This window comes from Typopeltis vanoorti, chromosome 12 (assembly GCF_054136105.1).
Source record: "Typopeltis vanoorti isolate ZY-2024b chromosome 12, IOZ_Tvanoo_1.0, whole genome shotgun sequence".
Classification (NCBI taxonomy): domain Eukaryota; kingdom Metazoa; phylum Arthropoda; class Arachnida; order Uropygi; family Thelyphonidae; genus Typopeltis; species Typopeltis vanoorti.
Genome location: NC_143560.1, coordinates 54,237,459 through 54,264,599, shown reverse-complemented (window position 1 = coordinate 54,264,599; position 27,141 = coordinate 54,237,459). Strand labels below are relative to the sequence as shown.

Below are 27,141 nucleotides of genomic sequence, written 5' to 3'. Positions count from 1 at the left end.
CAGTGCCTTATTCTGGAGGATATAGTGCAAAGGTGATAAAATTCAATGCTATTTTACATTTGTCCAAGTTGATGAATGTGTGTGTATGTAAACAATGTAAGCTTTCTCAAAGATGAGTCCCAAGAACTTGGCCTCTAGTACTACTAGAATAATACTTTGTCCCATTCTTAAATCAAGATTCTGAGTGAAGAATACATTTTTGATAGAAGTGTCAGCTTTTTTTGCTGAAAATTTAAACATTACTAACAGCCAACAAAGAAACATGATTAACTGCCTGTAGAAGTTGTCTTTCAATTACCTTCAGATTGCAAGAGCGACAGTAAATTTTGAAGTCATCAACATAAAGAGTATCGCTTACTGTAGGATTAAACTCAGTGACTGAATTAACTCTGATAGCAAAGAGTGTCACACTTAAGACAGAACCTTGAGGAACATCTTCTTGATGATATGGTCAAGAGAACGTGCTTCCCACTTGGACCTGGAAGACTTCACTGGACAGAAAGTTTGTAATAAAAACAGGAAGATGTCTCTTCAGACCAAGATTAAAGAAGTCTTTTAATATGCCATAACTCCAGGCTATGTCATAAGTTTTTTTCATGTCAAAGAAGACTGAAATCAGATGTTCTCATTTCAGGAAAGTGTCTCTTATATATGTTTCTAAGTGGACCAAATGATCCAGTGTTGATCAATGTTAACGAAAGCTGCATTGTGTGCAGAAAAGAAGTTTGTTGCTTTTTTTAAATACTGGAGAGGCCTTGCATTTACCATTTTTTCTATATATTACAATGACATCTGGTAAGAGCAATAGGTTGATAATTGTTTGCTTGTGTTGGATCCTTTCCAGGTTTTGGGATGGCAGTTGACAATTGACCTATGCCAAGCATCTGAAAACTTCCTCTACAAGTATTTTGTTGCATAATCCATGGAAGATGATAAAGGATGTTTTATCATCTCATAATGGATATCATCAGGATCTACTGCACAGGCATAACAGAGTAGAAGAGCTCTTTTCAGTTCCTCCTTCACGAAAGGCTGATTGTACAAGCTTGAGTCCACTGATAGAAAAGTTTAGGTGCTGTTTCTCTGTGTGCTCTTTCAATATTGAAAATTCAGGAGAACAGGAAGCTGTTGTTGAGATTCTAGCAAAATTATCACCCCAAAGGGTAGCTTTCAGATCAGCAACAACACATCCATTATGTTCCAAAGTAGACAAACAGTGCATTCGATATCAACCTTTCATTTTCCAGATTTTATCCCATATAAAGTTTGCAGTGGTTGTTTGATTAAATGACGATGTAAAATGGATCCAAGATTGTTTTTGATTCTGACTTCTCACATGATGAGCTTTGACCCAAGTTTACAGAAGCTGTTGTTCTTGTGGCCTATGTTATTATGAAGAGACTGGTCAATTCCACACAAATTCGTCTTAGAGAACATCATGAATATGTTTCACGTAAAAAGTCTGATAAATCTGGTTTATTGAACCATGCCTTGTCTATAAAACAGAATTCAGTGGAATAATATTGAAGTTCTACACAAAAGTTATTTTCTTCTGGAAAGATTGTATAAAGAAAGCAGCAAAGCACACATTCACAATCCTAACCTTAACAAAAACGATTCCATTAAACTTTCTCAATCTTGGGAAGTTATTCTAACTAATACTCATCAGTTAGAATACATAAACCATTTATGTGCTTCATAAAAATTTTAATAAATTAATTATTATTATTAAACAAGACCTCATGGAGTCAAAGACTCATCTAGGAGGTCCTTTTATCTCACACACATCTCATCATACCGCGTCTTAAACACATTCAAACTCCTTGCAAACACCACACTCTCAGGCAAGGCATTCCAATCACTCACAACTCTGCACGAAAAAAACCTGCCTCTCACTCCCCTACTCACACCCTCTTTATACAGTTTCCAGGGATGACCTCTGGTTCTCCCCTGATCTCCCACTATTCTCTGTAGAACTTCTCCACCATTGATCCTATAACAACCCCTTACCAACTTGTAGGTCTCTATCATATCTCCCCTCTTCCTTCTCTCAGCTAGACTCTGCAAATTACATCTTTTCAATCTTTCCTCATACTCGACATTCCAGAGGTCAGAAACTACCTTAGTCAGTCGCCTTTGGACCCTTTCCAACATCTCTTCATCCTTCTGAAAACCAGGTGACCAAATCTGGGCACAATAGTCCATGTGTGGCCTAATCAAAGCCTTATACAATGGAACAAGAATCTCCCTACTTCTACACGTCAGTGTCCTCCTCATCATTCCCAGAAGTCTTTGTGTTGTCTTCACAATTTTGGCAATGTGTCCCCTAAATTTTAGATCCTTATCCACTATCACTCCCAGATCTCTTATTTCCTCTAATTCCAACAATATATTCTCACCAAGCATAAATTCTGCATCCCATCTTTGTTTTCCAAATTTTAAAACCTCACATTTTGCAACATTGAACTCACATCTCCATTTGCTTGCCCAATCACTCAATTTATTCAAGTCTTCTTGCAAGACCACAACATCTTCACTACTCTTTATGGTTCGTCCCAACTTTGCATCATCTGCAAACAACTGAATATCTCCATCCAAATCTTTGCCAATATCATTAATATACAAGTTAAATAGTAATGGCCCTAAAACAGATCCCTGAGGCACTCCACTAGTGACTTTCCTTTTCCTGGATATTGCACCCCCATACACAACTTGTTGATACCTATCAGATAGCTAGTCTCCAATCCAATGCACTAATCTAATATCCAACCCCATCTGCTCTAGTTTGACTGTCAACTTATCATGAGTTACTCTATCAAAAGCTTTTGCAAAATCCAAGTATATTACTGTGTATCCTTCTCCTCTGTCCAAGGAAGCAGTCACTTTATTGTAATAAGTAAGTAGATTACTAAAACACGACCTCCCTTTAGCAAATCCATGCTGTCCATCAAAGATTATACCATTGTTGTCAACCCAACTCTGGATCCTAGTTCTCACAAGCTTCTCCAACAACTTAACCACAACACCTGACACACAGATAGGCCTATAGTTTGATGCTTGAGTTCGATCACCTCCTTTATGAAGTGGCACAATCTTGCCCTCCTTCCACTCTTTAGGGACTTGACTGAGTGCAAGACTCATATTAAAAAAATATGTCAAGGCAGGTGTCAACTCTCTGGCACATTCCTTCAGAATATGCGGTGATATATTATCAAGTCCCACAGCCTTATTTACATCTAGTTTACTCAACTCCCCAAACACCTCTTGCTCACTTACAGTCAGTCTCTCCTCCCCATCATCAACTGCTCTTAATCTCTCCATGAAGTCACATTCACAAGATTGAAAGATCTTTATGAACTGCTCATTAAGTATCTCCACCACACATTCTGCAACAGCTGTCTTTATACCATTTCCTCCAATCAATGTCATCCTTCCATAATCATTCTTTCTTTTGCTGGCTACATATCGAAAAAACTCCCTAGGATTCTTTTTAGTTTCATTAGCTAACTGCTGTTCATACCTCTCTTTAGCTACTCTCACCAACCAAGTCACCCTCCTTGCCTGGTCTTTGTAGACCTCATGAAATTGGTTACTTCCACTTCTCTTATGCTGCCTCCACAATGCCCTTTTTCTCTGTATTGCATGCTTAATCTCTTTATTCATCCATCTCACACCTACCTTATTTAACCTTCTCACCCATGGTATACATTTAGACATTGCATCTACTAAATATTTTTTGAAAATCCCCCAAACTGCATTGATCTGTTTTCCAGCTAACTCCTCATTCCATGCTACCCTTGCAAGCTGTCTCCTGAGCTCTTCATAATCACCCCCCTTGTAGTTCCACATATACCCTCTTTTCACAGGGGTCCTTGCACTGCTGGCAACCACCCAAGTAATCACCTCATGGTCACTTTCACCAATTGGTGGATGATTTGATACCGCATTGATAATTACATCCTCCGATGAGATGACCAAATCCAAGACCCTTAATCCTCTTGTGCCCTCTGTTACATACTGTCTGAGGTAGTTATCCCTCAAAAACTCAAGAAACTCATTTTCTTTACTTCCAGTTGCTATCTCTTCATTCCAGTCTATATTGCCATAATTAAAATCACCCATAATGATCACCCTTTTCTTATTTGCTTGGCTTATTTGACTATACATTTCACTATCACCACCATCCACATTACCAGGTCTATAACAACATCCCACCAAGTATTTGATTCTATTCACCTCTATCTCACACTATACTGCCTCAAAACCACTGGCCCCATTTCCCTCTTGCATCTCTACCTTGTATGGACATAACTCTTTCTCTATCATCAATAGCACTCCCCTTCCCTTTTTACCCCTTCTATCCTCACGAAACACATCATACCTTTCCATCTCTATTCCTGTCAGGATGTTATCTTCATCTAACCATGTCTCACTTATTCCGACAATCTCTGGGTGCACAGACACAATAAGTGCAACCATTTCATCCGCCTTGTTTCTTATACTTCTAGCATTGGTATACAAACACAACAACTCATTTCTGGATCTACAGCTAGTTCCGCTGATACCACTCACTCGATGTGATCTCTCCATGCTGGACCGGGCCATTTCCCTTTCTGCTTCTTCATTTTAGAACCCTTTGCAATTCCATCTGTTTCCTTTTGATCCCTGATCATCCCATTACTTTCCTGCCTACACATGCTCTCACCTCCTCTTGAAGCATCCACCTTTCTCACGCTGTGTATCCCTGTCCACCCTGAGCCTCCCCGTTCCTCTGCTCCTCTTGCACACCCATTCTCTCATTTTCTATACTCATACCACTCACTTCCCCATTCATTTCCACTTCTTCAATCTCTCCTGTCTTACTCTCCTGCTCTTCCACATCACTCCCCTCTCGATCTGATTCATTCTCTCTATTCACTTCTCCACTTTCCAGCAGCAGTCTCTCCAAGCGACTCACACCATAACCACTCAAATGTAGTCCATCGCTCCCATACAGCTCACTTCATCCCTCAAACTCATTCCACACATTAACAAACTGTGCTCCCATCTCCTCACACATTTCAGCCAGAATATCATTCATAATCCTTGCTCTCTGCCTCATTTCACCACAATCATACCTAGGCAACACACTGACTACCCTTCCTGTCACACTATTCTCCTTTATCTTTCCAAGCAGTCTCCTGACATTCATTTTGACATGCTCTTTGTTCTCTCTCAAATCATTTGTACCAATTAATACAATTAACTCTTTTGCTCGTTCCCGCCTCATATTCAATGCCTCAATCACTCTACTAATTTTACTGCCTGGAAAACATACCTTGTGCATTTTATCCTCTAGCACACCTTTAATAATGGAGTTGCCATACAATGCCACTTGCTCATCTTCTATTAACTCTTTCATGCCATCATGATTTATTTTAATAGCTTTGACCTGAATTCTCTTAATTTCATTCCGCATCCATTTCATTTCTTGCTTCATCCAATCCAATTCACCTTCCGAACCTCGCGACACATTCTCTCTATCGTTAAATCTTTCTAACTTTCTAACTCTCGACCCCCTCTTCTCACTTTCCCTCTCATTCATCCTTCTTTGTTTCTGTACTTTCGGTCCAACATACGTCCAACTTTCACTATCATTCTTCTCACTTTCACTCTCACGTATCTTTCTTTGTTTCCGTACTTTTGGACTAACATGCGTCCAACTTTCGCTATCATTCTTCTCACTTTTACTGTCATTCATCTTTCTTTGGTTCAGTACTTTCGTTCCAACATGTGTCCAACTTTTGCCATCAGTCATTCTTTTTTTGCTATCATTCATTCTTTCGATTTTTTTTACTTGCGATTTCTGCATCACGCCATTTCTACTTTCATTCGTTCTCTCAATTTCGTTTCTTTCTGCCTCACTTTCGTCCCTTTTAACATCCGTTACGGTTGTCAAATCGCTCTTTTTCTTTTTTCCTGATTTTTTAACATTTTTTTCACCTGTCTTCCTCACCATCCTTCTCTTTCAAACGTGCACTCGCGACACAATCGGTACTAGCAGGTCACATTTCGTACACACCCTTCTTCCATCCGCACTAAACATCCACAAATCATTTATGTAATCGAAGGAATACATATAACAGACCTCACACTTAACGAAACGACTGAAATCCAAATTAAAATCATGGAATGACAATGCCGCCGCCATTTTTTTTTTTTTCTCTGCAGGTTACCAGGTCTAATATTAACGATTTCGTATTTAGTTTAAGCAAGAAAAAAAAACACACTAATAATATCGGTAGCGTACAACGTTTACAGCCGCTCTTACTTAAACAATTACGCATATATACTTAATTATTCCTAGTAAAACTTATCTGAATCAGGAGCTCTTCAAAACACGTCCGTACCGCTTGACCCACTAGGATTGTGGATTTTCATTTCATGGACGGGAAATGAAGAGGAACCTTTTCCAAATTTTCTTCTTTTAAAAACAGTTCATATTTTGTGCTTACCTCAACATATAAATTCAAATAAAATAGATATTTAGTTTTACATTAATTTATTTCTTTATTTTCATTAATTAATTGTTTAGGGGGTACTTGGTGATAAGGAAAAATTTTTAAGAAGGGGTACGCGGATATCTGAACGTTCAGAAACACTGTTCTAGAGGGATGGGAAAGCAAGTTCAGCCCTGGTGAACACGCATACTCGGTCGGTTAACAGGAAACGAGAGAGCGGATCAGCTGGTTACAGACGCGGCTAGGAACCAGTTACGAAAAGTAGTCAAATCTACTCTGAGGCGTAAACAAGAAGATTTCACCGCACTTCTAATGGGACGTGGAAAACTAAGACACTACTTACACAGATTCCGTATCCTGGAATTATCATGTATGTATTAGTTGTCCACACCTTCAAAAAGAGGGTACTATATCAATGTCAGCTACTCGACTCCATCCGTCAACTAATGCACTGGAGACAAGTGGCCAGTGCCAAAACAGACATATTTAATTTTAAATTTTTTTTATTTTAATTTATTCTTTGATATCTATTAAATGCAGATGAAGTTATACTCCTATAATTGATAGTGCATATAATGTCATGCAATTTCAATTTAATTGTTTCATTTTATGTTTATCTCTTCTTACTGTAGTGCAGTGGTATTCAAACTGTGTTCTCTGGAACTCCAGGGTTCCATGGGATTAATTTGAATTTCAAAAATTATTGCTCAAAATTATGTGAAAACATATGGATTTAGATTATGGCATACCTTACAGATATATTTTCAATTTTAAATGAAGTAAATAAATCCCTACAAGGAATTTAAAGATCATATATTTAAAATAAATGATAAAATAAATGTGGTGATTCTGAAATTCGATTTATGGATTTCATACATATGAAAAAATGATGTAAACTGTTTTGAAAAGCTAATTGACTTCTCAATACAAAATGATCTGAATCTTTATAAAATTGTTCAAGAATATATAATAGAGTATTTGTTGAATCTGCAAACGACTATTAGAGAACATTTTCCAGCACAAACAGAATCATATAACTGGATTAAAAACCCATTTAATCATTGTCAAAGTGAAAATTTATCAGTGAAAGAGAGGGAACAATTAATTGATATATCTACAGATTCGACCTTAAAAATTAAGTAACAACAGGAAGAACTTGATCTAAGTATCCTGAAGTGTCTGACTGCACAATAAAGATTCTTAGGGCTTTTGCCAAAAGTTATTTATGTGAAAAGTTTTTTCTCATGTATACAGCAGCAAAAATAATATACAGGAATAAAATGGATGCAGAAGCAGAAATGTACTTGCAACTGTCATCAATAAGACTGAACATTGATTTTCTTTGTGGCAGAAAACAAGCACATTAAAGTCATTAAATTGAAGTCTGATTTTTCATATAATTTGTTAATCATATTATAATATAATTTATTTGTATGTATTCCATAAATTTCTCATTATTTTGTTACTAAGTAATAAATGGATGGATTCATTAATGCATTTATAAATAATTTGTTTACACTGTATTAAATGTATTATTGCAACATTAATTATAAAATTTTGTTCAAATAAAATGTATTACACAAAAATGTATTTATTAATGACTTTTGCCAAGTTTAGAACTGATTTTTACACTGAAAAGGGTTCCTTGGGTGGCTCAAGTTTGAGGCCACTGCTGCAGTGTACTGAAAATGACTATGAAACTTATCCAAAAATTCTACAGAAATAAATAATAATACATTTATGTAATATAGGTATTTTTTTCTGGGAAAATTCCCATGTTACTCTGCTTAAAATAAAACTTATTTTTACAGCTATTATAACCTGTTTTTGTTTAGGAGTGTCCCTTATTTTAAATATATTGGCTTTTTTCCTCAAGAAATTTTTAGGGCATTATAAGTGTATTTTAAAGGAAAATATAGCAGAATAATTTAGGAAGAAAATTTTGTACATGCCTTGTTTAGATGCTAGGATGACCTCATTCTCCATACCTCTGCTGTTAGGTTGTTAAAAAAAAAAAGGGGGGGGGGGATGTGGAGGAGTGTTTGATGCAAGGCGGGAAGAATATTTTTTTTGAAAACCCAAGTTTTCAAAAAAACGTGTTGGGAAGTCAGTTTTGGTTGTATAATTTATTAGTTGTATGGGATAGTTGCGATTTTTAAAAATCTGTGTTAAATTCTTTAGTTCCATGTTAAGATAGTTACGGTTAGTTGAGAATTTGTAAGCATTTATAAATTGTGATAGTTTGATATTTATAAATTGTGTGATTTTATAAATTTATAAAGTACGCAAACAGAATGGCAAAAACCAGTCATAACAACAACACAACCAAAACTGACTTGAGTTTTCAAAAAAAATATTCTTTCTGAATATTCTTTCTAAATATTCTAAAAAAACGTGTTGGGAAGTCAGTTTTGGTTGTGTAATTTATTAGTTGTATGGGATAGTTGTGATTTTTAAAAATCTGTGTTAAATTCTTTAGTTCCATGTTAAGATAGTTACGGTTAGTTGAGAATTTGTAAGCATTTATAAATTGTGTGATTTTATAAATTTATAAATTACGCAAACAGAATGGCAAAAACCCGTCATAACAACAACACAACCAAAACTGACTTGAGTTTTCAAAAAAAAATATTCTTTCTGCCTTGCGTCAAACACTTCTCCCACATTCCTCCCCCCCATCCTTTTTTTTTTTAACAACCTAACAGCAGAAGTATGGAGAATGAGGTCATTCTAGCATCTAAACATTATTACTTTCTTTATTATTTTCATTATTATTAATGAAAACATTATTATTTTCTGTAAAAACAATAAACATTTATGTAAGTAACTTCTGTAGTTATTTATTATTATATTGTTTTCCACTTGCGTCACAATTTTTAAATCAATAAAACATGGCTGAGCACAAGTATAAATAATAAGGGAGATAACAGATATCCCTTCAGAATCCAAACAGTCTGGAGGAGTGTCAAATATCCATTTGCAATATTCAGCAATGGAATTTATTATAACCTTATTTTATGAGGTTTATGACATTTCTTCATTTTCAAGTGCAATCCAGATATTCACTGTCAATCAAACTGAAGGTAGTCTTTCATGATCTACAAATATGTATAAAGGATATTTTAATATTAAAGTCTTCATTTGGAGCACCTGTGCACACAAAGAGACAAGCTACATTATTCACACAGTCCAAATCAGTGATCCACCAAAGGATCACTAATTTAGTCAGCCATGAACACTACTACCCTGACCTCTGGTGGGGGCAAAACACTACACTAAAGCTTGGGTCCCGTTATTTATATGGCTAGAGATCACTATCAGTTAATTCAATAAAGAGCATTAGTGGTGACCAAATTAATATTGGGATAAATTTCCAACTGATATCACAGTGTAGGATATATTAAAATTCTGATATCTCATAAGTATTATTTATTAGTAGTATTATTTTCTAAGTTGTTAAATGTTTCTTTCCTTTATGATTAAGGGTTAAACCACTTGGGGAGGAGAAAGTATTTTGCTAATTGTGCATTGTCAGGATTATTATTATTATTACATGACACCTCCAGGGAGTCCAAAGACTCATCGAGGGAGAGCACCTATTCTACAACTCTCCGTCTCCACCACTCAATCCACCAACTACAACTACTTACATCATCTACACCAACACCATCTACCACCAACCAACACGACTAGATTTTCACAGACAATCACAAACATTCATCCCCACGGCGGGATTCGAACCAGCAGCCTTTTGGCTGGAGAGCAGATACGCTAACCACCTGGCCAACCAGGCCAGTGCAAAAATATACTCCCACACAGTAATAACATCCCTCTTTGGCTGCATACTAATTTCTGGTTACTTTATGTGGCAAAATAATTTTATAGCCATAGGCTCACTATTACTCCTCCAACTGCTAACTTTTATATAGAAGCTTTGAACAACAATCTCTAGATTCTTCTATTTTAAATCCAAGTCAAGATGAGATATATTTATGATATTTGGCAGTTGTGTGCAAATAATACAAATGCATATTACCACTGAAACTGAAAACCAGAATAGACTTCCATTTCTGGATGCACTTGTCATATATCTTCCCTCGGGCTGTCTATCCTTCACTGTTCTATTGTAAGCCTATGCATCCTGGCCAATGCATATGTGTACCCAAAACAAGAACTTGGAGTCACTAACACCCTCAAAAACAGAGCAATAACAATTTGCTCCAATGAACAAGCTCTTAAAAGCAGAATTACAAATTATCAACATTACTATGTTACTTTTATAAACAATGGCTATAGTAAATTACTACCAATAAATTTCTTCTCAAGATTACACCTAAGAATAAAGATAGATTATAATAAAAACATAGTCATTCCATACATTAAAGTGACATCGGAGAAATAAACCAAATGTTATATCAATACAACCATTCCACCTTTAAAACCTTATAAAATAAAATAACTTATATAACTCTTCAAAGGGTTCCTCTCCACAACAGAATGTAATGAATCCAATGCAACTGTAATTTGCATATTTAGGCAAAACAGGATCCATAATTTTAATAAAGAAACAGGAACACAAGTGATGCATCAAATTTAATAATTATGGAAAATAAGCCTTTTTGATCATGCCCTGGACACTCTATATTGACCTGAAAGAAAGGCACCTGTTGTTTACATTGTACTAGTATGAACTTGGTACAAATGTAAACTTAAAGAAGCCTGTGAAATTCTGATCAACCATCTTAATCTTAGCAATAATAACAGTTTAAAAATCTCAATATAGACACACATTCAATCCACATAACTGCTATTTCAAGGTTTCCAGTTATTCCCTACTCCAGGACTACATGATAATTTTAGATACTGATAATTTCAATAATTGCAGATCTTATTTGGATATTGATTGGCCACTCACTCATGCTGTTTACTGAATTAATTAACTGATAGTGATTACTAGCCATATAATATAATAACAGTTCTTTATGATTAAAAAAATTACCCACATCTATTTATAATAATAAATCTGTTTAATTATTTAATCTCTATTTAACCTATTTATAATAATAATAATAACAATTTATTTACTGAGCTTCAATTATCTGAGCAGGAAAATGTAGATTTCAGTGGGTTGCACAAAGATGGCATTCTTATGTTAATGTCCAAGATGATAGAAATTTCAGTATTCGTTTAAGCAGATAATAATAATATCATTAGAAACACAAAAGATATTGCTGCATGACTAATATTTCTGTTTGCTTTGCTTTTTTTATGTGCCTTTATTTTTTTATTACTTCTTTATTATTATTGACAGATTTTTTTAATAGCAAAAGACTTTGAAAATAAATAAATAAATAACCATACCATTTCCTGTTACTGCAAGTGGATCTTCAAGTGGCTGGATTTCTTTCACCCACAGTGGTTCCTGTCCATCCTGACTGCCTGAAGTAGTGTTAGTTAGAGGTAAAACTGTGTGATCTAATGCACTTACCTATAAAACAATGTATCAATGTACTTGCAATGGAGAAATCTAAATCATATTTAATATTTGGTCATTATCTCATAACTGTTAGAGCCATGACCAGACAGACATATAATGCACAGTTTCCAGCAAACTACTACAATAATAATAATACATTTCACATACTAAAGGAGGCAGAATCACAAGCTTTCCCTCACAGATGCAGAGTTTCTAAATTTGTAAGTGAAATGTTGAAACAGAAAGGCATCCCACATATGAATCAACAAATATCAAGATGGCACTTGATCTATCATTGAGTGTTTTGTAATATATTTATCATATGCTTTGTATGGCGTCATTAAACATGATAGAAGAATTGGAGATATTAAATTTAGCTCTTTGATTTATCTTTATGCAGATGATGATGATGATGGTGGTGTATGTATTCCTAAATACATCCAGTGCAAGTCTCCAGGATTCCTAACTAAATTGCATAACAGTTGTAACAAATCTGGCATGGTTTTTCAGCAATGAGAAAACAAAAACTATAAAAATAGGCAAGAACACAGAAAACTTCAGATGTAATCTACAGAACAAGTAAAATATTTCAGCTATTTGGGCACAGTTTTGAGTGAAGATGGCAAATTAAATTAGGAAATAGACATCGGAATAAGCAAACCTGATATAATGGAGAGTCAAGTTAATAAATTTATATGGAATAAGACAGAAATTAGCCAATACACAAAACTAGGAGTATACAAGATAGTGTTCCAACTAGTTTAAGTTATGGATTTGAGAGTTGGGTTAGAAAGAAAGCACTTGATCAAAGACTAGTGAAAACAAATATGAGAGTCAAGAGAAAAATTAGGAGAGTAAACAGATGGCAGCAATGGCAGAATCATAATAAAAATGAAGATATTAGAAAGGAACTTGACTTGCTAGCATTCAGGAAAGTGTGTGTGTGGCCAGAGCTAATCTTAGGTGGTATGGCCACTTAAACAGAATGAGAAAGGAAAAGTTAGCAAAACAGGAGTTTGATGCCAAGATGGCAAGAAAAAAGTCCCAGAGAAGACCATACATTATAGACAGCAGATATGAAAATTTTGGGGAAAATTAGGGAAGTGAATCAATAACTCAGAAGTCCTGGTCAGAGGATGAAATTCCAAAAGTGGAGTACAGCTCTTATAGTACCATCTATAAAAAGGGAATTAAAATTAAATGTGAGAATTACATAAGAATTTCCATACTAAATGTTTGTTCTGGATAAGATTTATCAAGCATATTTGAGAAGAGGCTAAAAATTTTAGAAGGAAAACTTGAACAAGCTGAGTTTAGGCTAAAAAGAAGTCATCAGGATCAAATTTTCACTTAAAATGAAGCAGAGAAAAATCATATGAGTATAGCAGGGATCTATACTTAAGTTTCAGTAGATCTGAAAAGAGCAGATAACAAGGTACCAAAAGAAAAAAACTGTTCAAAACTCTACAATTATATGCTTTAATGGTAAGTATATTGAGCAACATGTAGTCTATATTTGAAGTGTCAATCATTAGAATTGAAGGAAGTATAGACAGATGGTTTCATGTTGAAAGTTTATTTTCCACTTGGTTAGAGTATAATAAATTTAGTTTAATCCTTTATCCAAGTGTGAGCAAACAAAGTTTGCGCCTGAAAGTATCTTCAGGACTGGGTTAAGGTGGTACACACCAGGGCAACTCGTTGCAAAGGTGGAGCAAGCTACCAACACTCCTATCCTAGTATCTCCTATAATGCAAAACACATCTCCTTGCGGATATGTCTATTGTTATGCATTAAGGGAAGGGCCACTACCCAGACCGGTTTCGACCTTTATTGAGGTCTCTTCAGTGGGAGCCAGGCCCAAGTCGAGATATCAGGCAGAAGCATTTGCAGGTCATCTCCACCTATAGGAATTGCCAATTGGTGTGCCACCCTTTTTTTAATAAATTACTCTGGATTTAGAGAAAGATGTTGAAAGTTTATTTTCCACTTGGTTAGAGTATAATAAATTTAGTTTAATCCTTTATCCAAGTGTGAGCAAACAAAGTTTGCGCCTGAAAGTATCTTCAGGACTGGGTTAAGGTGGTACACACCAGGGCAACTCGTTGCAAAGGTGGAGCAAGCTACCAACACTCCTATCCTAGTATCTCCTATAATGCAAAACACATCTCCTTGCGGATATGTCTATTGTTATGCATTAAGGGAAGGGCCACTACCCAGACTAGTTTCGACCTTTATTGAGGTCTCTTCAGTGGGAGCCAGGCCCAGATGTGGAGATACTACCTTAACCCAGTCCTGAAGATACTTTCAGGTGCAAACTTTGTTTGCTCACACTTGGATAAAGGATTAAACTAAATTTATTATACTCTAACCAAGTGGAAAATAAACTTTCAACATCTTTCTCTAAATCCAGAGTAATTTATTAAAAAAAAGGGTGGCACACCAATTGGCAATTCCTATAGGTGGAGATGACCTGCAAATGCTTCTGCCTGATATCTCGACTTGGGCCTGGCTCCCACTGAAGAGACCTCAATAAAGGTCGAAACCGGTCTGGGTAGTGGCCCTTCCCTTAATGCATAACAATAGACATATCCGCAAGGAGATGTGTTTTGCATTATAGGAGATACTAGGATAGGAGTGTTGGTAGCTTGCTCCACCTTTGCAACGAGTTGCCCTGGTGTGTACCACCTTAACCCAGTCCTGAAGATACTTTCAGGCGCAAACTTTGTTTGCTCACACTTGGATAAAGGATTAAACTAAATTTATTATAGATGGTTTCATGTTAAATCAGGTGTGAAACAAGGGTGTACATTATATAATCTCCACTGTTATTCTTCATTTATATGAATCACATTATGAAGGAAAGTGGTATTATCAATAATTGAATTAAGGCTTAAATGCAGAATGAAATTCGTGTTGGATACAGGACTCCAGTGTTTTTTCCTCCCTCATTAGGGTTTGGTCTTTTCCCATCAGGCATGATATCAAAATTAGAGATCTTCAAATCAGCTGCAGATGATGTTATATTCTTAAATAAATCCAGTACAAGTCTGAAGGATTCCTAAATTAAACTGAATAACTCTATAACAAATTTGCTATTTAAATCAGCAATAAAAAAGACAAAAAGTATGAAAATAAGCAGAAATGCAAAAAAACAATAACTTCATTCTGAATGGAGAACTTATAGAACATTTCCTTTGTTTAGATGTAATTTTTGTCTATGGAAATAGACCACAAAATTAGCCATATTGGTATGGTATGGATTCATCTGAATACATTTATGTGGAATAAGAGAGAGATTTTTTTTTGAAAACTTTGAAAAGTAATGCCATAATTTTGATGGTATTTATTCACAAGGAACCCATCCAAATGGTGTGTGTGCAGGCATGCAATCTTTGTTGATTTCATCATCATCATCTCTCTCTCTCTCTCTCTCTCTCTCTCTCTCTCTCTCTCTCTATATATATATATATATATATATATAAACACACTATCTACCAATAATTGTCCAGACACTTTAACAATTTACAATTGATACCAGCAGGCGAACCCTAATATCGGGTATGTCAACCTCTGGCTCTGATTACCTCCTGTACGCTTCAAGGGAGGCTTTCCACCAATGTTCAGAAGACATCATCAGGTGGAATTTGTTTCCTTTCCTCCATCAAAGCATCACTGAGTTTAGGGACAGATCAAGAACATGCTGCTCTGGACCTCAATTGCTGGGTGGTTGAGATCAAGACTCTGTGCAGGCCATGGCAGTCATTTAACACCCTCATCTCTTCATACCATTCCATAACAGTTGTAGCTTTGTGGCATGGGGCATTGTCATCTTGATAGTAACATGGGTCAATTCCATAAAAACTCCACAGTGTAGTTAGCACCTGATTATCCAGAATATAAAAGTATTGAGCTGTCTTCATGGAACCATGGACAACCACCACCACCAGTGGTCCCACTCCAAACCAGCTGAATGCACCCCACACTATTACTCTTCCACCACCAAACTTTATTTGTAGAGGCAGCCTAGTGAATGCTTGTTACCACAAGTGTTTACCAGGATGCCTCCACACCCATCCATCTGACATGTGAACCTTGATTCATCGCTCCAGAGTACCATTTTCCACTGGTCAATTGTCCAGTTCACATGTTCTTCTTTGCACCAGGCCAGACGACACGCCTTGTTCATTGTGATGTTCAGCTTGTGTGATACTCTTCTGTGAAATGGAGCTCTTTTTGTACAGTATTAATGATCAGTACATGGTGTTACTGGTGCTCTGAAACTCATCACAGATAGCCTGTGCCAATTGTAGTTGGTTTTGCATGCAACCCATTTTAACACCCTCAAGTTCCTGTCAGTCAATTTTGATCTTTTCCTGCATTAGTGATGCCAGAATGTCTCCATTTGTTGATCACATTGCCAACTGTTGATTTTGGATGCTCCAGTTAAGCAGCAATGGCACATGCCATTAATGTGACAGCCTAAGATGACACCTCTCGAAGTCACTGAGTTCAGTGTGGTGTTGCCATACCACCTGTATATAACTGCTATGATGAAATACTACTTTCTACTATCTATACACTGGTTTTTATGTTATTAACAAACCTTGAATGTTCTATAACTCTGAATAACAGGAGTGAGTGGACAATTATTGATAGATTGTGTGTGTGTGTGTGTGTGTGTGTGTGCGTGTGTATGCACACTATCTGATCAAAAGTATCCGGACACCTACTCGAAACTGTAATCAGACTTTGCCTGTGACACACTTTTCAGTAGTTGATATTAATATGGGGTGGGTCCACCCTTTGCTTCTATGACAGATAAAACTCTGCCGGGGGAGACTTTTTATCAGGTGTCAGAACGTCTCTGTCTGTCACTGAACGCGCCCTACCCGACCATGGTTTTGTTGTGGTTGTGCCTTCACATTTCCACTCACATTCACATCACCAACTGTTGACTTGGGCAACTTGAAGAGGGTTGAAATGTCTCTGACAGATTTCTTACTGATGTGGCAACCTCCACGTTCGAAATCACTGAGCTCCCTTGACCCCCATTCTGCTCGTACTTCTTATCACTGAACAACACTCAGCTCCGTGCCTCCTTTTATACCAGTAAGTGAGGTCGTAGTGATATCTAGATGTCAGTTTACGAATTATAGAGGGGGGGGGGGTCCAGCAGAAACTTTTGATCAGATAGTGTATATATATTATTTTTATATGAATAAAAGCCCACAAGAGGTTGTGAACCTATAGTGCATTAAAGCAGTGGGTGGGTTTTGGATGAGTCTAAGAACCTCAGCTCTTGAGCAACCATGGAACTAGATGGCTGAAGCAACTAGTAAGCAGGGTAAATATCTCACACTAGGCAATAAAAATGATCTACTAACTAAAAATTTAAAAATAAATACATAAATAAATAAATAAATAAAAATATTTTTGATATTTCTTCTTAACATCTCTGATATCAAACTCAGCTTTTTTTTTTTTATTTATTTAAATGATAATTATGGCCATCTTCCTTTCAGAGTATTGGCCTTGTTTGTAATCTGTTCCAGTCTCACATTATCTTTTTAAGTGTCTTCCTCTATTTTTTTTTTCCCTTTTAGTTTATATATATATATATATATATAAATAAACTAAAACTAAAATTTGGGTGGTCTGAAAAGTTCTCGGCCTAAAAATGAAAAATCGAATTTATAATTTCAAAATTACTTTTATTTTTCAACATAATCTCCCTTAAGACTAATACATTTATTCCAGCGATGCTCCAGCACCATTATCCTGTCCCTGTAGTGGTTCTCAATAAGATCTGCAAAATACTCCTCTACAGCTGCAATCACTCTTGATTCAAAGAAAAATACTGAATAGCGAGTTTACTCAGTGGAGAGATGTTTTTTAAAAATGAAATGACTGGATACCAAGGGATAAAAGTAAAATACAGTTTATTATCAAAACTAGTTTCATCTTTTAAAAGACTTCTTTAGGTGCATAAAAAAGAGACAGCCAAGCAAAAGACATGAAGGAATAAACTCTAAACAAATAAAGTGTTAGCATACACAGTTCAGTATTAAAGCGTTGCCATTTGGACATTTAAAACTGTTCTCTGGATAACCTCATTGTTGGGCGTACGCATGTGTTCAGAATCTTGTGAACGCTGAATTTGGATAGCAACACAATGACAGCCTGATAGGTTATAACTAAGGTTATTATTAAGATGTATAGGATTAAGGATGACTTCTTTAGATTCCATTATCCTTCTTTCTAGTTTGTCGGAGCAACGAAAGATATTATTTGATCTGTTCCATACAACTGAATGGATGATGCTTTCTTCATTTGTGTTAGCAGAAAGCAGAACGTGGTTAGACATAGCACTAGCCCATGTTCTCCCATAAGTAGCAGGCCTCTTGTGTTCTTCAATACGTAGCTCAATGGACTTCTCAGTCTGGTCAAAATATGTTTTTTTTACAATTACACCAGATTTAGTAGACGCTGGGAATTTCAGGTTGTCATGCCTTGGTTTGGATCGGCTCAGTAAGGAACGGAGTTTAGGAAGGGGAGTGAATAACGTCTTGATGTTGTATTTCTTAAGAACTATGGCCAATTTGTGTGACACAGAGCTGATATATATGGTAAAGAAATGTGACCTTTTATACTATTGGTGTCTTCACTATGGCATGGAAGAGGAGTTAAAAGTAATTTATTAATTGTTTTCTTGGAATAATCATTCTGTTGGAAAGTAGTATGAAGAAATTTAAGCTCTTTGTTAATCTCCTCCTCTTCACAAAGGGAGCAAGCATGATTTCCTAGCATCAAGATGATTCCAACTTTTTGAGGTGGATAATAGTGGAACTGAGCGTGGAGATATCTGTTCATGTGAGCAGGTGTCCTGTAAATCAAAATTTTTAATTTTTCAGAGAAGCGAATAAGTTTAACATCTAAAAAAGGAAGAAAACCATTAACTTCTAATTCAACAGTGAATTGATGTTTGGGCGTTGACTATTCAGGTGGTCAAGGAAGTTCTGAAGAGGTTCATGGCCGTGGCTCCAAATTAGAAAAATGTCATCATATATCTTTTACATATTCTTGGTTTTAAAGGAAATGAGGAGATAGCCTTTTTTTCAAAATATTCTAGATAACTGTTTGCTAGAATAGGCGATAATGGGTTGCCCATGGCTAGACTAGAATTTTGTTTGGAGATAGTATCTTTAAACTAGAAATAACCAGAATGAATACAGTGAGTTAATAATGACATGACCCCTTTTGATAATTTTTCTTTCAGTAGTAAGAGATCTTCATCTGTAGTAACATTAGTAAAGAGGAAGACCATATCAAAGTTGGCCATGATTTTCTTCTTCTTTAACAGATATATTTTTTATACTTGAGAAAAAATTAACAAAAATTTTAAAATATGAATATACAAATATATATATATATATATATTAATTTTAGTAAACTACAAAAAATTAATTAAGAAATATGATAGCAGACTACAAAAAAATTGATTAATTAATTTTTTTGTAGTTTCTACTAGCATTCAGGTATGCATGAACAGATCTAATCTAAGGTGACATGTCAGTTAAAGAGCATAGAGGAGAGAAGATTTGTAAAATAGAATTATGACTGCAGTCGTAATGCCATCATCATCATCAAATTCCTGCAATGTACCCACAAGAGGGGGTTTACAGGAAATGATAATACTACATGAAAAATTTACATCATTACTAACTTCCCATCTACAATTTTCCTCCAAATCAGTTTGTTAAATGTCAAGAATCCAACATTATCAGATCTTATATTTCTACAGTCTAAGGCACTTTGTACCAAATTAATCCACCTATATCTTGGTCTTCCTCTGGATTGTTTTCCTGCCAACCAGGCAGAGAACATTACTTTTGCTAATCTTTCCTCACCCATTCTGTTTAAGTGACCATACCACCTGAGATTAGATCTGCAAATGAATTCCTGGATGCTGACAATGTCAAGTTCTTTCCTAATATCCTTATTCTTAATATGACATTGCCATTGATGCCATCTGTTCATGCCTCTAATCTTTCTCAGGGCTCTCATATCTGCGGTCTCTAGTCTTTGGTCAAGTGTTTTACTTCTGACCCAACTCTCAGATCCATAAGTTAAAACTGGTTTGAACACCATCTTGTATACAGCTAATTTAGTGACTCTTCTGACTAATTTCTCTCTCATTCCATATGAATTTATTCAACTAACTTCCTAACATACCAGCTTTGTTGATTCTGTTGTCTATTTCCATATTTAATTTACCATCTTCACTAAAAATTGTTCCTAAGTAGCTGAAACGTTTTACTTGTTCCACAGGTTCTCCATTCACAACACAGTTGACATTTTCAATGATTCTGCCCATTTTCATTGTCCTTGTCTTTTTATTTCTGACCTTCGTACCATATCTATTACAACAGCTATTCAATTTAGTCAGAGAATCTGCAGAACTTGTAGCAGATTTATTTAGAAGTATAACATCATCTGCATAAAGCAAAGAGCTGACATTAACATCTCCAGTTTTGATATCGGGTTTAATGTCACTTTCCTTCATAATGTGATCCATATAAATAATGAATAACACAGGGGATAATGAACATCCTTGTCTCACACCAGATTTAACATTAAACCATCTTCCTGAACTTCCTTCAATTCTAACTGCTGACTTACAACTGAAATAAAGACTAAGTATTTCTTGATATAATGCCCCATTGACACCATATAACTGTAGCGCATTGAATAGCTTCTCTCTTGGCACCTTGTCATATGACTTTTCCAGATCAACAAAACTTAAATACAGATCTTTGTTATACTCCCATGATTTCTCAACTATTTGTCATAAAGTGAAAATCTGATCCTGACAGCCTCTATTTGGCCTGAATCCAGCTTGTTCTTCACCAAGCTTTGATTCCACAATCCTTCTCAACTGTTTCTCAAGTATACTTGCATAAATCTTATCAGGAACATTCAGTAGAGAAATAGGTCTGTAATTCTCACATTCAGTTTTAATTCCTTTTTTTATATATATGGGTACTATGAGAGCTCTACTCCAATCATCGGAAAATCGTCCCTCTGTCCAGGCCATCTGAACTATGCAGTGCAGCCACTGTAAGACTTTTATACCACCACCATACTTCAGCATTTCTGGTCGAATATCATCTACTCCTGCTAACTTTCCACATTGCAAGCCTTTGATGGCTTTTTCTACTTCAAGTAGGGATATGTATTCCTAACTGTATGCCTGTTGAGTGTTTCTTACAACTGTGCTATCACTGCTTGTTTCATTTAGCAATTTTTACAATTAATTACTCCATACTTCAAGGATATCTTTTTCTCCCATTTTCATGTCACCTTTATCATCTCTAACTCCTTTTACAGCACTTTTTCCTCCATTACTAAGCTTCTTCAACAACCTCCAGAATATTTTGCCACCTTCTTGATATTTATTTTCTATGTTCTTGCCCAAGTCCTCCCATGACTTTTGTTTAGCTAGTTTTACACAGTGTTTAGCATTCTTGCATTTGTCTCTGTATTCTCTAAGAGCACAATCTAACTTATTTGACAGGAACTTTTGATATACTTTCTTCTTTTCTTTCACTGCCTCTTTAACTTCCTGTGTCCACCATGAAGTTCTGATTTTTCTATCCTTGCAGACAACCTCACCACATGCCTCTCTGGCTGAATCAATCAGTGTTTTCTTCAAGGTTTGGCACTGAATCTCCAGGGTTCCTGTTCTCAAACCCTTTCATTATTTCTTCAATAATCATTGTGTATTTTAATCTACAGTTCACATCTGAGAGCTGCTCAACTTTTATTCTCTTTAAAACTTTCTTACATGTCATTCTTTTCAATATGAAATTCAATTTTATCCTGCTCAAGACTAAATAGTGATCACTTCCAATTTCAAATCCTCTGTACAATCTGGTGTTCTGCACCAGGGAGAAAACATCACTATCAACAATAACATAGTCAATGAAACTTTTCTTATTCATTGCCTCTTCTCTCCATGTGAATTTGTGCACATTTTTATGTTGGAACATGATGTTAGTAATAACCAGTCAATGTCCTGAGCATTAATTCAACAGGTATTTGCCATTATTATTAGCTTTGCTCTTTTCTCCAAATTTTTCGAAAATATTTTTGTATGTCTGACAATCATTTCCTACTCTGCTATTTAGATCTCCAACAAGGACCAACTTTTCCTTTTTCATTGTGTCAGTTGCTTTCTCTTAAGTCTCATAAAATTCCACCACTTCAACCTTAGTAGAACCTTCTGTGGGACCATAGGCACAAATAAGTCTCATTGTGCAGTTCCCCATTCTGATATTTGCCCACATTACTCTACTTTAGACTGCCTGCCAAGAAGATTAGCCTCATATTTAGTGTTGAATACTATGGCTACTCCTTCTTTTCCTTGATTGTCATTGACTGAATATAACATTTCGTATTTATTGCTCAGAAGGATCGCACCAGTTTTTGTCTTTTTTGTTTCAGTCACCCCTATTATGTCGATCTGGTACTTATCTAATTCCTCAGCTAGCTCCATTTCTTTGCCTTTCAGGCTTATTATGTTAATGGTACTGATCTTTAACTCTGGTGATGTTGAGTTGGGGTGTGTTTTCAGATTTGTTCCAGTAACTGACTTTTCGCTGTTGACCCTGGTTCCCTGGCGAAAACAAAGGGGGGCCTTGTTTAACCAGATGGCGCCCCAGCTTGCATGAAATTTTGTCATGTTGTACCATCATTTTGTATTTTGGTTTAAGCCAATAGGAATACAATTTGGTTGTCATAATCCCAAATTGCCAGTCCATCCTCATTCGTTCAGTATCCAGGTAGATACCCAACATGGTGCACCACGAGAAGGTGAGGAATGGACATTAGGTCAGAATCCCTAGTTGGTTCTCCGCATTCCTTTAAAGGCTATGTGGAGGTCTCCTCTCAGTTATACAGCTTTGAGCCTTAAGCACCCCACGTCGTAGTGCCTTAAATGACAAAAATATATGATAACATATTACTGCAGATCTGAAAAATAACAGATATATTAAAATAAATTTATCTGTTACTTGTGAGGATGTTTGTGACTTATAAGTATTTTATATTATATCATGATAATAATTTCTCTATCCCTTGGGAATACATGTCAGAAAACGATAATAATAAATTAATGTTTGCAGTAAGTAACCATTTTTACTGTAAGGCTCATCCCTCTCCAGATATATATAAACTTGATTGGTATATAAAAACAAATAACAAAAAAAAGTGTGATATTTGCAACAGATACTAATCAATAATTAGAGAAGTAATTTTTTTTATACGTTTACATAATACATTTATTTTTGTGTTAAATTCCAAAAATAAATGGTTAAACTTGTAAGTAGTGAAGCAACTAAAAAGTAACTTGAAAAAAAAAAAAGTTCCATTGCTGATCTGTAGAGCAGGATTTTTGGATTATTCATAATGCTAATATAAAAGGATTTATAACCTTTCGCAAGTGGGATTCACATAAACTTATCTAGTCTGTACAACTACAAAGGTTACTTAAGTTTTAAGAATTTATTTTACCTTTTCACTTGTATGTGTGTTAAAGGAGTATAGATTCTACATACTAAATTAATTATTTTAAATGCCAAATAAAACATGAATTATTTGTTTAATGCTTATGTGATTATTTAACTGGTTAGAACAAATGACCGAAGTTCAAGAACTTCTACTTTTTAAGCATTTCCAACTGAGTATAATACAGATGAAGAAATTCAAAGCATCTGCAAAGAGCAAAAGTCCAGAACACTGTAAAAAAAGAGTACTGTGACTGGTTGCAAAAGATTAATGCCAGCAATATAATTGATTTGAGTATTTAAATAGATAGAGGCTTTAAACAGGCATGGGCTCTCCCCAGCCAATTTTGACACAGGGCATTTTGAAAAACATGTGCAAACACTGCCATTCTCAAATCTGCTATCTGGTTAAGATATACCAACGATGTGATATTTAGACACACAGCTCAGACACATTAGACTCTCCTCCTCTATCTCAACTGCCAGCATCCTAGAATTCATGTTGGAAGTTTTTTCCCACTTGGTTAGACTATAATAAATTTAGTTTAATCCTTTATCCAAGTGTAAGCAAACAAAGTTTGCACCTGAAGTATCTTCAGGACTGAGGCAACTCTTAGTAAAGGTGGACCAAGCTCTCATCACTCTTTGCTTTAGTATCTCCTATAATGCAAAGCACATCTCCTTGCAGACATGTATAATGCTATGCATTAAGGGAAGGGCCACTACCCCAGACCGGTTTCAACCTTTATTGAGGTCTCGTTGGTGGGAGCCAGACCCAGAGGTGGTGATACCAAGGTGGAAGTAATGAAGAAGTCAACTTTACCTATACGAGTTTCCAAAAGGTGTCTCACCTTATTATTAAATTACTCTGGATTTAGAGAAAGATGTTGGAAGTTTTTTTCCATTTGGTTAGACTATAATAAATTTAGTTTAATCCTTTATCCGAGTGTAAGCAAACAAAGTTTGCGCCTGAAGTATCTTCAGGACTGAGGCAACTCTTAGTAAAGGTGGACCAAGCTCTCATCACTCCTTGCTTTAGTATCTCCTATAATGCAAAGCACATCTCCTTGCAGACATGTATAATGCTATGCATTAAGGGAAGGGCCACTACCCCAGACCAGTTTCAACCTTTATTGAGGTCTCGTTGGTGGGAGCCAGACCCAGAGGTTCTGATACTAAGGTGGAAGTAATGGAGAAGTCAACTTTACCTATACGAGTTGCCAAAAGGTGTCTCACCTTATTATTAAATTACTCTGGATTTAGAGAAAGATGTTGGAAGTTTTTTTTCCATTTGGTTAGACTATAATAAATTTAGTTTAATCCTTTATCCAAGTGTAAACAAACTCGTATAGGTAAGGATGACTTCTCCATTGCTTCGACTTTAGTATCACCACCTCTGGGTCTGGCTCCCACTGACGAGACCGCAATAAAGGTCGAAACCGGTCTGGGTAGTGGCCCCTCCCTTAATGCATAGCATTATACATGTCCACAAGGAGATGTGTTTTGCATTATGGGAGATACTAAGACAAGTAGTGATGAGAGAGCTTGGTCCACCTTTACCACGAGTTGCCTCAGTCCTGAAGATACTTCAGGTGTAAACTTTGTTTGCTTACACTTGGATAAAGGATTAAACTAAATTTATTATACCCTAGAATTCAGTTTACTTTAGAAAAGAAAATAATAATAATAATAATCTGCTTTTTCTTGATACTCTAACCATGCATATTCCTAATGGTACCCTTTCTTTCTCAGTTTACAGAAAACCTACCCATACATGTAGATCCCCCCGCCTCTCAAGAATATGGTATTATCAAAATTCTTGTCAAAAGAGCCTCCAACCCCTCTGTTATACCAAGGCTTCCCTTTACAGTTGAACTATCATTTATTTACTAGACCATCCTTGTCCAATGGTTACACTGCCAAAAAAGATTAACAAATTAGTTGTTCCTCCCTTTTCTTCACATCCCTGTCAACATACAACCATTACTATTCCCTATAGCTGGAGCACTTCAGAAAAAATAGCCAGAACTCTAAAAAAATATAATCTCTGCACTGCTTTCAAACCAAATCTGAAGCTAGCTACCCTTATCTGCTCTCCTAAGAATTCACTCCCCCTTTCTCTGTTCCAGGTCTTTACAAGGTTCCTTGTTCTTCTTGGAATGTTCACCTAGAAAAACACAAGAAATACATCTACCACCATAACTATGCTCAGTCAGGTTTAGCTTACCAAGCCTTGGATTCCTTACAACAGAATCAAAAGGAAAAAAACAAAAGGCAAACTGGACAGAAGAACAGACACAATTTATAGACATAGCAAATAACGCAGATAGGATTAGCTACCATTGTATTATTAATTAGTTTGTTTATTTATTTATTAATAAATTAATTGCATTTTAGAGTTTATTTTATGTGACATTAATGAAATAAAATAGCTGCTCATTTCCAAATAAGATTTCATAAAAATAGCCACACTTACCTTTCCAGGTTTATATAACACACATCCATCTACAAATAACTTTTCACTTGACACGACACATTCTAGCAACTGTGAATCCAATAAAGTTTGACCAATTATAACTGCTTGTGCTCTAGAAAAAATAAGTCAGTACATTAAATATAACAAATTATTTTATAGAGCATTAAGCATAAAATTTTAAGTATATGTGTGCGTGTCCCATTTTCTTTTCCATGTTAGACTTAATGGTCTGTCATGGCCAAGTAATTTGTTTCTTGGACTAATTAGTGCTCTGGTGGGATGATTAATCCTATCTGTATAGTGTATTATGGCTGTCAAATGTGTGCATGTTCTTCTGACAGTTTGTCTGTTTTATGGTCTGAAAAACCTAAGTTTCGGAGAGGGAACCATCCAGATAATTTAGTTAATATATTGCTATTTACTTATACAGGTAGGTATTCAAAAATCTGGCAACCTCCGGACCTGAAGGGTGCCGGATTTTGGATGATTATATATGCTGTATATTTTTAACAGAAAATGACTACCTGTACAGTCCTTAAAAGAAAGAAAATTAAACACTAAATGAAAAACTTATGAAATTTTAATGTTCACCAACTAAATATAATGGTTCTACAGAATTTTAATTAACAAAATGTTGATGGTGGTGACAGCACATCTGGTTGACTTGAAGTTAATGGCAGTGGATTATCAAGTGTGGACACCATTGCTGCTTCTTCCTGCTTCCTAGCTATTTTCTTGAATATATCATGCAGTGTCTGCTGCTTCATATATTATATATTCACCTCTTTTCTTTGCTGAATCCATAATGGGGCTATACAGTAGCAAATAAATGATAAAATGAGAAGGAATAAGCAGGTTATCGCAATGCTTATCGACTACAGCGCCATCAAAACATAAACAGAAAACAGTGGCGTGCCAACGCAGTAAATTTGAAAATGCGCGCTCTGAAATCCGTGCCGGAGATCTGAAGGAACCGGATTATCGATGGCCAGATTTTTGAATGCCTACCTATATCATATTATACTGCTTGAGAAAGTGGCAATGCATAGCAGGTTAAGAGCAAGTGAATTTAACACAAGGGATTTAGTTCATTTTAGCATGTGTGTGTGAGTGAGAGAGAGA

At 35.8% G+C, this 27,141-nt stretch overlaps 1 protein-coding gene across 1 annotated transcript in view; it reads right to left on the bottom strand.

Annotated features, from left to right (window-relative positions):
* fab1 (1-phosphatidylinositol 3-phosphate 5-kinase fab1) overlaps positions 1-27,141 on the bottom strand; it is a 757,444-nt gene that overhangs the window by 593,830 nt on the left and 136,473 nt on the right. Inside the window, exons 8-9 of the mRNA XM_090401892.1 lie at positions 26,020-26,131; positions 11,862-11,988 (exon numbers count right to left, since the gene is read on the bottom strand). Of these exons, the coding sequence (XP_090258018.1) occupies positions 11,862-11,988; positions 26,020-26,131 (239 nt within the window). The remainder of the gene's footprint in view (positions 1-11,861; positions 11,989-26,019; positions 26,132-27,141) is intronic.